This window comes from Syngnathus scovelli, chromosome 2 (genome assembly GCF_024217435.2).
Source record: "Syngnathus scovelli strain Florida chromosome 2, RoL_Ssco_1.2, whole genome shotgun sequence".
In the NCBI taxonomy this organism is placed as follows: Eukaryota; Metazoa; Chordata; class Actinopteri; order Syngnathiformes; family Syngnathidae; genus Syngnathus; species Syngnathus scovelli.
The window spans coordinates 13,789,362-13,803,222 of NC_090848.1; the positions used below are offsets into that span (position 1 = coordinate 13,789,362).

General features: G+C 42.0%; 4 protein-coding genes across 7 annotated transcripts; 3 read left to right on the plus strand and 1 right to left on the minus strand.

The window, feature by feature from the left end:
- Nucleotides 1-315: 315 nt before the first annotated feature.
- LOC125989132 (troponin C, slow skeletal and cardiac muscles) lies at nt 316-2,417 on the plus strand. The gene is made up of 6 exons (XM_049755165.2): nt 316-444; nt 1,163-1,193; nt 1,385-1,531; nt 1,633-1,747; nt 1,817-1,953; nt 2,167-2,417. The coding sequence occupies exons 1-6, from the start codon at nt 421-423 to the stop codon at nt 2,196-2,198; spliced, it is 486 nt and encodes a 161-aa protein (XP_049611122.1). The 5' UTR covers nt 316-420; the 3' UTR covers nt 2,199-2,417.
- On the minus strand, nt 2,251-10,168 carry ints11 (integrator complex subunit 11). Of its 3 annotated transcripts, none has more exons than XM_068649139.1 (18): nt 9,969-10,168; nt 9,616-9,713; nt 9,215-9,288; nt 8,916-9,144; nt 8,729-8,827; nt 8,525-8,559; nt 8,240-8,378; nt 8,101-8,165; nt 7,827-8,016; nt 7,671-7,754; nt 7,506-7,595; nt 7,259-7,421; nt 7,065-7,175; nt 6,835-6,896; nt 6,485-6,627; nt 6,225-6,354; nt 5,907-5,987; nt 2,251-3,259 (listed from the first exon to the last, which is right to left on the minus strand). In XM_068649139.1, exons 1-17 carry the CDS (start codon nt 9,994-9,996, stop codon nt 5,925-5,927), a joined length of 1,803 nt encoding a protein of 600 aa, XP_068505240.1. In that variant the 5' UTR covers nt 9,997-10,168; the 3' UTR covers nt 2,251-3,259; nt 5,907-5,924. The 3 variants fall into 3 exon arrangements, with proteins under 3 accessions (XP_068505240.1, XP_068505239.1, XP_049611103.1); XM_068649138.1 differs by lacking the exon at nt 2,251-3,259 and adding an exon at nt 5,176-5,328; XM_049755146.2 differs by lacking the exon at nt 2,251-3,259 and having other exon boundaries at nt 5,354-5,987.
- Nucleotides 3,274-5,749, plus strand: LOC125989128 (lysophosphatidic acid receptor 6). 2 transcript variants are annotated; one of them, XM_049755156.2, is made up of 2 exons: nt 3,274-3,375; nt 3,795-5,749. In XM_049755156.2, the coding sequence occupies exon 2, from the start codon at nt 3,809-3,811 to the stop codon at nt 4,772-4,774; it is 966 nt and encodes a 321-aa protein (XP_049611113.1). In that variant the 5' UTR covers nt 3,274-3,375; nt 3,795-3,808; the 3' UTR covers nt 4,775-5,749. The 2 variants fall into 2 exon arrangements, with proteins under 2 accessions (XP_049611113.1, XP_049611115.1); XM_049755158.2 differs by having other exon boundaries at nt 3,278-3,375; nt 3,798-5,749.
- A 172-nt stretch (nt 10,169-10,340) lies between the features above and the next one.
- On the plus strand, nt 10,341-12,396 carry cptp (ceramide-1-phosphate transfer protein). Its single transcript, XM_068649144.1, has 3 exons — nt 10,341-10,451; nt 11,017-11,183; nt 11,324-12,396. The coding sequence occupies exons 2-3, from the start codon at nt 11,050-11,052 to the stop codon at nt 11,844-11,846; spliced, it is 657 nt and encodes a 218-aa protein (XP_068505245.1). The 5' UTR covers nt 10,341-10,451; nt 11,017-11,049; the 3' UTR covers nt 11,847-12,396.
- The last annotated feature ends 1,465 nt before the right edge of the window (nt 12,397-13,861 follow it).

The following is a 13,861-nucleotide window of genomic DNA, read 5'->3' on the forward strand; positions in this document are numbered from 1 at the left end:
CTGCACACATGAAGTTGTTTTAGAGTCGTTCACTCTTGCTCTCTGGATGGTGGCTTCAAATTTCTATTGCATTTATTTTTTTAAATAGTCCAACAGTCATGAAGTTGGAATCTTAACTTATCCTCATTTGAAAGATACCCAGATACAACTTTATTTTCTCTCTGCATATAAACGAGACCCAGCGAAACATCTCTTAAGTCCACCCAGCGCTTCCGTATTCTACTTTTGATAGGTGGCTTCTTTTGTTTCCTATTTATAGGCCTCTTTTACTCTCTGCTTCTGTCAATCAGCACCCCCCTCCCCATCACTCTTCAATTTTGTGGGCTGGGTCATAAGCTTTTTTTAATGCCATAGTCCCTGAGCACTCTGAAGGCTGAACCAGTCTCACATTTGGTCAAAGCCAACGAAAGGCCAGCAGCGATGGATGACGTCTACAAAGCAGCGGTAAGTACAAATAAGGCCGAGTCCATTAATTCTGTCTTTCTGTCTGATAATATATCAGGTCAAGATAAATACCTGAATCTAAATTCTATATGTATTAATCTCAGAACATTGTAAATAAACATGCAATGTGAGACATACAGCTGAGAAGCCATGGTGACCGTTGGGCCCTTTCAATGTCAAATCAGCGAATCGTCATACAATATATCATTAGTGTAATGATGTCAAGTGTAAAGATTCAGGATTAGGATTGAGTGCAGTTGAAAATAACAATTATGATTCATTCTCGATATATAGTCTTACTTCTCGGACACTCCGGAGTGCCTTTAAGTCTTGACACAGCTATAATTAGAACATCGAGAAACAGTTAACAACATTGATGACATGAGTTGCTGTTTGTGTTTATAGTCTTTCTTTTCAGCATATTAGAAATATCAGCATGTTCCGCCATATGTTTTATTTTACAGGCAAGTATGGTAAACCCCTAAGTGTAACAATAGATAAAGAAAAAAAAAACAGCTGGACATAAAAGGAACAGCTGACTCCCCACACACATATGCACACATACTCCATGACACTCCATGACAATCAATCTAGTACACGCTTTCCAACAACCAGAATAGTAGGTGCAGACAGCGACGTGATATATCTCTCATAACGCCGAGTCGGGAGCAGAGGAGCAGTACAGTTGATGCCTGTTCTGTCCCGCTTTTGTCTCTAGGTTGAGAACTTGACTGAGGAGCAAAAAAATGGTAAGCGAACAAATACTTGAAATTAATTTTACTACCACTGAAAACATCTCACCTCGTGCAACTGAGAAACAGTTTCAATTGATCGATGACACACCCTGGAATAGTTGCAAATCAATATGCACCGATAAGATGACAAAATGTGCCTATCAATATGAACACGAGTGTGAAATGTCTGCCTGTGTGTCCCACAGAGTTCAAGGCTGCCTTTGATATCTTCATCCAAGATGCCGAGGACGGCTGCATCAGCACTAAGGAATTGGGGAAGGTGATGAGGATGCTGGGGCAAAATCCCACGCCGGAAGAACTGCAGGAGATGATTGACGAGGTGGATGAAGATGGTAAGTCAGAGTTATTTTCTTGGTGCTAAGTATATATTGTGGACTTTTCCAAGATGATCCATTTTTCTTCTAATTCAAGGAAAAATTGTATCCCTCAACAGGCAGCGGCACAGTTGACTTTGATGAGTTCTTGGTTATGATGGTCCGCTGTATGAAGGAGGAGAGCAAAGGAAAACCAGAAGAAGAACTGGCAGAACTTTTCCGCATGTTTGACAAGTACGGCCGTGATTGTGACTGTCACTCATTCTGAAAACATTTCTGAAAAACGCTTTATGCTGTGTTAAGGAATGGCGACGGCTACATAGATCTGGAGGAACTAAAGTCTATGTTGGATTCCACTGGAGAATCCATCACAGAAGATGACATTGAAGAGTTGATGAAGGACGGAGACAAAAACAATGACGGCAAAATTGATTATGACGGTGCGTATTTGATTACAAATTATTATTAAAAATACACCTATCATGAGTTTAGTAAGTGCTCATCACTTTAGAATGCCAAATTTTGAATAAGAGCTTAGAATATAAAACATTTTCTTATAGCAGCAGAGTAAACATTTTTTTGTTTGAGAAAAAACACAACCCTGATCTAAGAGTGTCAGCCTTGTGTTTATTTTCATGTGTTCTCTCCAACAGAGTTCCTGGAGTTCATGAAAGGTGTTGAATAAAGGATTGCAATGGAGGCCTGCACTCGACGTCCCTTTCTTTTTTTCCGCCTGCTGCAGTGATTCCTTCAGATAGGCCGTCTGTTCATTCGCTGTGTGTCTTCAGCAGGCATCAAAACTCCCTGTCATTGTTTTTGAAAATAACTTCAGCAAAGCTCCAAGACTGTTTTACAAATCCCCAGTCACACAAAGAAAATTTTAAATAAACTATTTTCAGAATTACACCTTTTGCTTGGAGTCGTCTGTGATAAAAGAGCATCATAGGTTTTCCTTCCAGTTTTCCTTTTTTTTTTTTTTTTTTTTTTTTAGTATTCGTCTTCATTCTGCACTGATCGCGAGCCAATCACAAGTATATTGACCGCAAAGCGTTGGTGTCAAACTATGGCTCGGGGGCCATTTGCAGTCCCCTATCTGTCTTCTATTGGTACAAAACATATCTTAAAAAAAAAAAAAAAAAGACACAGACTGCAACCCTATTGGGTGTTGAAATGGTTTCCATGTCTACCCATGACATGATCGCTCAGGGCAGGGGCGGATCTATCCCAGTGCGGCCCAGGTTACGAACCACTCCAAATGAATGAAAAATCCCAAACTGTTATCTTTTTTCACCTTTAACAAGTGTTAACATATAAGATCGGTCAATACCAAAGTGGCCCTTGCATCCTTTGATTTTTTTTTTTGGTGATCATCTGAGGAAAAGTTTTAAGCACCCCTGCCTTAAAGACACTGAACGAGTCCCTATTAAATAAAGATGTAGCTTCTTTTTTTTTTTTATGAGTAACATAAAGGCTAAAAGTAAATGTGACAAAAAAAGAGTGGAACGTGGGAGTTGGGAGATGTGACATTTCCACCCTTGCTAACACCATCGAGGCTATTTCCGTCCTCACCACAGTTTTGACTGTGAAGGAAACAGGGACGCATGACTATGTGGGTGTTTTATTTCAGAACTTAAGTGGAATAAAAAGTAATGCAGAAGAAGAACCCAAACAATGTACCACAAGAACAGATGGCTTCTCTCAAGTTTGCAAAGCCCCCCATTTCCTGTCCTTGTCAGGTACGCACGCCTACAGCACAATGACACAGGAAAAGACATCAGAAAAGTTCAGTGACACAGTTGGAGAGCATCAAAGTGCGTTTTTGATTGTAGCTTGGCTGCAAGTGAAGAATTGAAGAACAACAGGTAACATTTATCTTCAAAATGCTTTTGATATTATGTATTGATGTGTGAATTCAGATTCTACAGAACACAATTTTTTTTTATGATAATTTAGCACAGGAGTGTTAAACGTGTTTAGTTCAGAGCAAGTTACAAGCTATCAATAATGATTTTATTTCCCCCATTTTTTTGAGGTGACCTACTGTAAATACGTTTGGAAAATATTCAGATTAATGGATTATAATCTTGTTCCAAATCTTGATTTAAATCATGAGTGATCTGAAATTTCTTAATAAAAATGAGCATAATTTCAACAACATTATGATTCAGTGTTGTACTGTTTTTAAAACAACTTTTTATATTGTATGAATCATTATTAAATTACATAAATTTCCACATCCATCTGGAAAGCCCGTTTGTTTTATGGTCATTTGCTCTTTTAGCAGGTCAATCAGCAATGAGCAACCAAACAGCAGCAGAATGTCAAGGCCCTCCAGCAGAGTATCAGGTCTACTTGTTCCCAGCCGTCTACATCTTCGCTCTGGTGTTTGGTCTCCCGGGAAACCTGGCTGCCATCTACGTGTTCACCTTCAGGGTCAACCCCCGCACGGCCTTCAGCGTGTATATGAGCAACCTGGCCTTGGCAGATGTCGTCATCCTGTGTACGCTTCCCTTCCGACTCCATTACCACCTCAATGGGAATGACTGGGTGTTTGGCGACGTGGCATGCCGAATCACGGGAATCCTTTTCTACGCTAACATCTACACCAGTATTTGCTTCATGATGTGCATCTGCGTGGACCGCTACATGGCCACCGTACATCTACACGCTTACTTGAAGCTGAGGAGGCCTGTGTACTCGCTGTTCATCAGCGCGGCCCTCTGGGTGGTCGCAGGAGTGGCTGTCATGGTCTTCATCCTCATGGGACCTCTGAAGACAAACGGTACCAAATCAGAGCATCACAGCTGCTTTGAGAACTTTGCTGCCCATGAGTGGAACTCCCGTCTGTTGCCCTACAGCATCTTGAGCCTCATCTTCTGCTCCCTGCTGCCCTCCGCCATCATCCTAGTGTGCTACCCGCTGGCCGCTAGGCGCATTTCCAGGTTCCACACAAAGACGGCCCGGAGAGCCTTGAGGGTCATCTACACCATCCTGGCCATCATGTTGATTTGCTTCTTGCCCTATCACTTGGTGTACTTGCTGCACCTGCTTCGCCGCATGGGGGTCATCCATAAGTGCTCCCTTGCCAACGCCATCCACAACGCCAGGCGGGTCACCATGGCCCTGGTCACCCTCAACACATGCCTGGACCCTCTGCTCTACTATGTCACCACAAGCCATTTCAACTGCGAGGGCCTGAAGAGGACTTGGTTTAGAGTCCGGAGGCGTCGAGGTATTTACTCCATCACAGATGGTCAGTAGCGGCTCCCACGCTCATTACCACATTACTTTCCTTCAAGCCCAAAAAATATGAGTAATACGAAAATGATTTTACGTTTCTATTTTTAGATGAGGAGAATGACTAATTTATGACGAGTAAAGTTGTTTGAATTGGCACGTTTCCGGTCTGGGGCGCAGACGTCTTTACTCGTGGCTCTCCTTAAGAGTTCGACATGTGTAGTAGCTCCTCTACAAAAAAAAAAGCGATAGGACCAAGGTGGGGCGCTACAATCCAATACCATTAGTTCCAAATGTTACATAGACTGGCTGCTCAGTCTTCATAAATATCTGTACATAGACTATACTGTATAAAGTTTATTGCGGTCGACATGCTATATATCTAGCCTCTTTCGCTATGCACGCAGCACTTCTGCATTCTGTGTTAACATGTATGTACATTTCATTTTTAATTTGCTTAGAAAATATGTAGTATATGCATATATATGACTACTATAATGTTGTTCATAATGTAAGACATGTCCACCCACAGACTTCTCACTTCCTGTTGGTGGTCGAAAACACCACTACTGTCTATTCTGGAATCATACACAAGAAACAAAGTCATTAAAAAAGTTTATTTTTTTTTACTCTGTATAGCAAAAACGCATTTGACCTGATTTGTGTACATTATTAAAAAGTGCCACTGCAATAATACATTTTATTGCAGTGTACTTTACATAAAAAGAAGCAATAAACAAGTTGATACAGGTATGCAGTAAGTACAACACAGGTAAGTAAAAAAACGACGGTTGAATTCGGTGCAAAGAGGGTTGCGATTTGTCAGTGTGGCTGAGGCACTGTGCTTAAAAAAAGCTTGTTAATTACTTACCGACAAGTGATTCAGTTTTGGATTCATGTGTATAAATAATGAAATCGGGCAGTTGCCACCTTTCAAAAAATAAACATATACAAAGTAATTGAGGGGGATACATTCCGCCTACAAACAGAAAACTGCACTGAAAAAGTATCTGAGCAATTCTACAGCGAGCAAAGTAAAGTTAGGTTTAAGTTTTGAAAAGTTGTCAAATTACATCATTATCTGTACACGACTTAACTTAGAGGTTTGTGCTGTACCATTTTTTTCTTTTTAAAGACAACAAAACAAAAGCCATACTTGTTATTAGCCTTTTTCTCAAAGTCCAGATGGGAGCCCTTTTTTCAGCAGAGTTGAAAGGAAGCTCCCAAGGTCTTCATCCTAATGGAAAAGAAATTCAAAGTTAGAAAAAGCACAGCAAAGAGATGGTCAAGGATTTTATCAAACCACTAAATTGCTGTCATTTTAAATTCAGACTGTGTATTGCCTATTTTACACTAAGGGCAGTGAGCCGGTGAAAACTTCCGCAAAAGAGCGGCTTAAATGGCCAATGTGAAAGGCGTTACTGTCAAAGCCGTGCTGCGTTTTGTCAGTCTTGCCACTTTCAAGGCACTTTACCTGATAACTCCAGGAAAGCAGGATGACCTTCGTATTAGCTTCCTCTGATGAAGATGACACTTTGATGACGATGGACTCCACCATGACGGTGCCATCGGGAAGGTGTTGGATGGTGTACCCCTTCAAGACACTGCAGCGAGGGGAAAACAAATAAAAATAATGTGGTGCTCGCGGTTAGACTTACACACACACAAATCGTCTCAGGCATTTTGGCTTAGAGCAGCCCGGACCAGTTGGAGTAAAGAATTAGAGGACCTAACCTCTTGAGGTGCGTGTATATTCTTCGAAGCGTGTCAGGGTCACTGTGCGGGTCGTGGAGCTGCACGCGACACGTGAATCGCAGCTGATGTTCGTTGAGTCCAAGCTCTTTCAGGGCTTGTTCCGAGGATACCAGCTTGAGACTCTGCGTCCGGTCAAAAGATTACATTTTCACACAAAGGACCACTTTCACATCATAATGACATTTTTACACCACTGAATAGAACAAACAATAATAAACAATGAACATGTATCTTGCTTTATCTTTCCACAAGCACAATATATGGCTTATGTTGGCTTTTAGGATTTTGTGTAAGTGATAGTGTTGCGAGTGGTCTCTCTTCAAACTTACATTATCTTTCATGATGAGGGTTCCGTGCATGATGCGAGGTTTTTTGGGATCGGGTAAAGGCCCTGAAATGGAGTTACAAATAGTTATAAATACACAATTTATTCTAAAAACGGTGACGTATTTAGTAAATGTGCACACATGAAACTTCCAGCAACACATCGCAGTATTCCACTTGGATAGTTTTTTTAAGCTTTCCGGCACAAATCTTTGGTTACTAAAGTAAGACTTACCTCCGAGTGCCATTTCCCTCTTGAGAAGGTTGAGAGACATATCAATGGGAACTTTGGGATTTGTAGTCACTGTAGTTGTCTCGCCGTTTGCAGGCATGTAGCAGTCGATACCTGCGGGACGAGAGATAACGCACGTCTCACGTGAGGCCCGAAGGCTAGCAAACACGTGAAGCGTTCAATATCCATCCACTCACTGAACTCCTGCTCGATCTTGCCCTTGAGGAACGCCATCTTGACCGCCTCACCGTGCACGAGCAGCATGTTGCGAGGTTCGGCCATACGGATGAGCTGCATGATGCCCTTGGCGTCGGCGTGGGCGCTGAAGGACATGTACTCCACCTGCAGCTTGACGTCCAACTAAGAGCATCACAGTGTGGTGTTTGCATGTGCCATGGACTGATTTGGACCACAGAAATCAAATAACAGTAAAAGCAACCTTACCGTCGCTCTGCCCTCCATCTCTAGTTTCCTCTGTCCATTCAGGATCTTGTGTCCGATTGTTCCTTGTACGCAGTAACCTGGCATGATGACCTGTCAGATGATTTTTTTGTACATCAACTGCTGCTTCGCTTAATTTTTTTTTTTTCTTTCTTGAAAGACACTCACCATGTTCTTCTCATTGCCGGCCCATTTCTTGAAGATCTGCAACGACTGTCCAGCGTGTAGCATTCCTGGTGTTGCAAATACCACCTATCGAGGCGTTCATTATTTTCATGAAGCAAACAGCACTTGAAAGTAAATAAAAATAAAACAACAACTCACCATTGGTCCCGGGTTGTCAGCGTACGAGCGATCAAAGGGTTTGATGTGCTTGAATTCAAACATGTTCCTCTGCACAAATGTTTTCCTGATCTTCTGGTTGGTCCAGGTGATGAACAGCTTGTAATAATGATTGGCTTTCTCGGTCAGCCCCGTGGAGAAGTAGATAGGAGCCTTCAAGTTCATTCTCTCCCTGTCAAAGACAGCTAATTAACATATGAACAGAAAATGATCTGTGCCCTCCTCCTTTCCAGAAGTACTTCTTAGTACAATTTACCAAAATGTTTCCAAAAGGATGCAGAGTTCTTGGGCTCTTCCAAGGGCAAACACTGGGATAAGAACCTGGACAAAATAATAATGGCTTTGTAAAAGCTTGTGAAGAATGACAAAACCTCCATGTGAAGGTTAAGCAATACTTTTCCGCCTCGTTCGATGGATTCGTGCACTTTCTTCAGAAAGTCTCTCTCTCTGCATCTCTTTGAGTCTCGTATGGTGGTGGCATATGTTGACTCGGAGATGAGAAGGTCTGGACGGCACTTGTCGATCCAAGCGGCACTGTAAACGCGTAAGGCAACAGCGGAGGAGTCAACACTAAGTTGTCTCAAACCACCCGCAGTGGGTTTACAAATTGTTGGTTCAAAGTTGTAATAGTAAGAGGTTAACTCATTCGTATGCATGTGTGACAATTTAAAAAAAAATACCCCAAATGTCTGTCTGGTGTCATGTTGTAGTCGCCCTAAATGAGACAAGACAGTGGCGGTTATGTCGAGCGGATGCTTCATATTAGGCTTTCAAGCCAGGATTTCAAATTCGTTTTGATGCTATAAAACCAATAAAACATTCAATCTTAACTTCAACGTCAAAAATGCAGCACAATACCGCTTATTAAAAAAGTTCACACTCACAGTGTAGACCACTGACTCTGAGCCCACTTTGATGTGCACCATGGCAGCGCCGAGAACATGGCCGGCGTAGTATGCCTTGATCTCCAGTTCGTCATCCACCTGCACAAACACATGCACAGACACACACCTCAATTAAAAGAAAAGATGACACGTCATGGTTCTAATTGGTCTGACATTAAGAGCCCACCTGGACAGTCTGGTGCAAGTTGAGTGGGATGACTTTCTTCATGCAATCCTTGATCATTTGCGAGGTAAAGAAGTTGGTCTCCCCCTTTTTGTCCACGGTGATCTTGCGGAAGTCCTCGAGCAGGATGGGGCAGATGGCCTTCGTGGGATGCGTCATGTAGATGGGCCCGTCATATCCCACCATCTCGCTCATGTAGGGCAGAGCGCCACAGTGGTCCAAGTGGAAATGGCTGACAAGAGCAGAAAGTTCTGGACAGGCTGTCTACGAGTTGTGAAGGTATTTGAGCTGTCGAAACCAACCTGATGATCACACAATCCAAATAGTCTGTCAAGCGCCCATTCTGAATGATGTACGAGAAGTCTGGGAAGCGTCTCTGGAACGACAACAAGATTTATTTTCGACAAAGTATATCCCAAAAAATCTCAACGAGTAAGTAAACACAAAAAGCAGTACACAAAGGACAATTTTACTTGTTATAATTTACTTGTCTTGTTGTGATAGATTAGTGATTAGGCAACTTCTTAACTTTCATGTTTTAGGAATGAAAGGACTACAAGATGTGGTTAATTGCATTTTGTTGTCTGCGGAACACACACGATAACAAATGATTTTAGCAGTACCATGTTTATCATGTATTGCATGGAGAGTATATGCGATCTAAATGAAAGGAGAAGTCCCTGTTTGGGCAAAGTAATCTCACATCGTCATTGTATCCCATGTGCATGCCGCAGTCCAGCATGATGTTTTTGCCTCCGATGGAGACGATGATGCAGCTGCGTCCAACATCCTGTCCAGCACCTTGAATAAACAAAATACCGGGAGAACGTCACAACAAAAACAAATGCAAAACATGATTGATTTTGACTTGTTAGCATTCCGGCTAAAAACCTCTCCCGCACTTCCATATGTCAAACGTCCAAATATTTGAGAGTACAATAAAAGACAAAGCTCAGCTTTATTTGTATTAAAACTAATACATAATTGTTATGTTGAATTTATATATTCGTAACTTTGACGTAGCCTGTGCTGATGCTAGCTAGCAAGTGAACTCACCTAGCGGTGTTACTTTTATTTCCGGCATTTTATCGCCCGTTTAATTTAAGCGATATTACGGAAGCGGTCCGAAAGTATGATTATGGACACATAGTCATTCAATGTGAATTGTTTACTGTCTTAAATACTGTAAAAGTGCGCAACTGTGCGGATTTCGCTCTTGTGGGGTCAAGCCAACCAAAAACGTGAACACAGTTTCAGATTCCGGCCTTGATTTCAAAACAAAGCATGTTATAGTTTTAGATTGCTGGAAGTCACGTTTAAATGTTGCAATGACTGCACAGAATACGACAATTAAAGGACTGGAGGAAGTAAGGATGAGGCTTAAAAAACTTAATACATGTTTAGAATTCACAAAATATGTCTTCCATGTTCCGTTCTACGTTGTGTGGTATACTTTTGTTGTGAAAACATCATATTTCCGGTCTATTCTGAACACTGTTGGGGTTCGTCCCGGAAATAAACTTCAAATCGGATTGGCAGGTAACATTTTACTTCATTGTGTCGTGATGTAATATACGAATGCATTTCCACAATATATCATGTTCATATATGATAGATAACTCTTGATGTAGCGTCAGTAACGTATTGCACAGGTGATCGGGTGGATATGAATGGAATTTTGTTTACGTAGAATTATCCGGCCTACTGCTGCCAGACCTTATTATTGCGTTGTTTTTGACTGGTAGACGCACTTGGTATTCTGTTTCTTGGTTCTGTGGAGTGATCAATTGTGTGCGCGACTAGTCACAGTGGTGCCTCGTGAGCGATCAATTAAATACAAGTTAATTTCACGTAATTTGTGTGCTTCAAGTAGTGCCTCTACCATTAGATGACAAAAATGACAATAAACCTGTTGCTATCTTTACAAAACTCATGTAACCCTGTGAGTATATCAAGTTTGTGTCACTTCCACAGGCCCAGATTTCTCACGTCAATTAGTGAGAATATAAAAATGAAATGCTTATTTGTACTTGTAGTGACAATTTTGTTTGTTGGATTACCATAAGATTTCCCCACTTTGAATGGGTGTCTTGTCTCAATAAAGTTTGGCAAACCCTGGACGAGACAGCTTCCCACAATGGCTGATTCTGTGACGTTAGATGATCCGAAATTCTGCTTTGAAGAGGTCCTGAGCACTTTCAAGGTGTGTTTGTCTGAAGACAAAGATGTCATTCTAGAAAACTACGTGTCTGGCTGGCGAGGTCTTATAAAGTAAGTACGTTTGAATGTTTTTTTTTAATTTTTCCAGCATGATAACTATGGGCTGAAAAAAATGCCAACCACTACATATTGCAATGTGGTCTGCACAGACATATTTGAAAACACAACTTGTTCATGTTTACCTTTGCCAGGTTTTTGAACTGCTTGGGGTCCGTCTTTGGATTCATTTCTAAGGATGCCACCAATAAGATCCAGATCTTGGTGAATTTGCTCAAAGGAGATACAAACTCTCACTACGCCACCGTGCAGTCCATGGTACGATACGAGCTGGACAACGGACTGGTGGACATCGACAAGCGAGGCAGTCATCCCGAATCGGGCACTCGTACTCTCCTGAGGCTGCATCGTGCGCTCAGGTGGCTGGAACTCTTCCTGGAGCGGCTGAGGATCAGCACCGAAGACAGCAAGACGTCCGTTATGTGCGCTGAAGCCTACAACGAGTCCCTGGCGCATTACCACCCGTGGGTGGTGCGCAAGGCGGCAGGTGTGGCCTTCTGCATGCTACCAGGGCGCCCCGCCTTCTTTGAGGTGATGAACGTGGGCCCCCCGGAGAAAGTGGCGGCCGTCTTGGGGGAAGCCGTGCCTCTCATTTCCGAAGTGTATCGTATCACAGAGGAACTTTATGCGAAGAACAACCTGCTCAACTTGCCATAGAAACATGTTAGCATGACTAATGGTGACTGTTGCTGGAGATTGTGCAATAGCTGCATGGTGGAACACCATTTTTATTTTTTGTGTAATCATTTTGTCACAGCAATTACGATCATGTCTGGTGGAAAAGGGAAGCCTTCTTTTGTCACCCAAGCTAAAAGCTACTCATGTTTACAATAACTGCAAATGTTTTCAACTTGACATGTGAAAACGTAATGCACAACTGGGGATTGTTTATATATCTAATATGCTGGTTTAGAGAAATATACTGGAAGATTTAACAATAAAAGTTGTTTAACATACACAAACACATTTACAAATATTGATTGCAGACACATCAAGTACATTTAATGTAAGTACGTTTCTGCATCAACCATTGAATGTAAAGGGCAAGTTTGGCCAAATGTATGTCATGTTTTATGTGGTAGCTGTGATTATAAAACCTTTTGAAAAATGAACGGCATGAATTCTCATCATGTTAGATTATTTAAATTACTGTACTATTTTGAATCATTCCATCCAATAAAAAAAATGCCTACAGTATGTCTCTTAATAGTCAGTTATCACTGTCTATTTTTTTTTACCAATGCATATCTTAATGTTTGACAGTGGTTATAATCATGATAAAATATAATTGTAGTGCACGTTAGACAAAATAGCAGTTTTTTTTAAATACAGAAAATTACCAAGGGCTATATTTTTCATATTTACGTTATGCACCACTCTAACAATTGAGCATTCATATTTTGTTGGATAATTATCCCTTGATTTTCATTCGTCACAAGCCAAACATTGAGGTTTTTTTTTTTTTTTTTTGGTGCAGTTACATGATATGCACAGCAGAGGCTGTAAAGCCAATGGTTGTCCCGACAACCGGGCTGCTATAGCAACAACAGTGACACTCGAACTAAAAGCGCTTCCAGTCGAAAGTTGAAAGAAAGCTTGGGCTAGAATCCTTCGTGCTAACATGGACGATTGCACAGGTTAACACTTTGACAACAGAAGCAGAGAAACAAACAGCATCACTGACCTTAACTGGATGGATTTAAGGAGATCAAAGTCTAAAAGTGGGGAAAGTCATGACATGGGTGCCGTCCGTGGGCAACCGAAGTCTGGTAGGACAACTAGGGACCTCCGCTCCCGACGCGAGCCTGCCAATTTTCACGGCAACTTGAACGCGCCGGACTTTCCTGATCTCAACAAGTACAAGGTCCTCCCCGCCATCGCGAAGGGACGCTCAGGAAATGTGAGCCGATCGTCCTCAGATGGGGGAGGATCACGTGGTTGCGGCCGTGAGCCCGACGGGATCGGCACTTTGCTGCTGGCTATCAGGGCGCCGTGCGGCGGCAGGTTCGAGAGGCACTTTGATCCCGCAGATCCATTGCGGACTGTGAGGGACTGCGCAGAGGCCAGGTTCGGGACCCGGTACGGAGAGGTTTCCATAGCAACCATGGATGTGCCACGCAGGAGCTTCACAGACTTGGACTTGACTCTGGTTCAGTGTGGCATCCACGACAGATCACTACTGTGCATCACACCACTCTAAGTGGACAGGAGCAGGAATAAAAAGAGCCCGATTTACGTGCTCATTTTATTGAGCATTAGTATTTAGATTCTTTGACTTTTTAGAGATGTAAAACATATGCAACAGTGATTGGTCAGATTTCACAATGTGCCATTGTTGCCTTGACACTTTAATGCAGCAGTTAAGCCATTGTATAATGAACCTCTGAATATTAACTTTGAACTGGACATATTCATGCTATTCTAATCTTTGGAGACGCAATTGCAACTCCTCTTGTAAGTCATACTGACGTGTTGCATGATGACAGTTCAAGTTTACTGTGACTTCAGAGGTGTATTAATGCCAAAATTAAATCTCTATGGCCCATTTGCTGGGAAGGTGGTGTGAAAGTGACTCTTGTGAATATAGTACGTTTGATTCATGGTAACAGAATATTGTATTCGAGACTGCAGATACTCATCATCCTTCAACTGATGGTTGAAATAGTTTCAAC

Bases quoted from the DNA above. Each gene is read 5' to 3' on its own strand.
- cptp (XM_068649144.1), top strand. From the start codon at position 11,050: ATGGCTGATTCTGTGACGTTAGATGATCCGAAATTCTGCTTTGAAGAG. The intron at 11,184-11,323 runs GTAAGTACGTTT...TACCTTTGCCAG, and splicing joins GGCTGGCGAGGTCTTATAAA to GTTTTTGAACTGCTTGGGGT.
- ints11 (XM_068649139.1), bottom strand. From the start codon at position 9,996: ATGCCGGAAATAAAAGTAACACCGCTAG. The intron at 8,017-8,100 runs GTAAATTGTACT...TGTCTTTGACAG, and splicing joins ATCCTTTTGGAAACATTTTG to GGAGAGAATGAACTTGAAGG. The intron at 6,897-7,064 runs GTAAGTCTTACT...ACTCCATTTCAG, and splicing joins GAGGGAAATGGCACTCGGAG to GGCCTTTACCCGATCCCAAA.
- LOC125989132 (XM_049755165.2), top strand. From the start codon at position 421: ATGGATGACGTCTACAAAGCAGCG. The intron at 445-1,162 runs GTAAGTACAAAT...TTTTGTCTCTAG, and splicing joins ATGACGTCTACAAAGCAGCG to GTTGAGAACTTGACTGAGGA. The intron at 1,954-2,166 runs GTGCGTATTTGA...TCTCTCCAACAG, and splicing joins CGGCAAAATTGATTATGACG to AGTTCCTGGAGTTCATGAAA.
- LOC125989128 (XM_049755156.2), top strand. From the start codon at position 3,809: ATGAGCAACCAAACAGCAGCAGAATGTCAAGGCCCTCCAGCAGAGTAT.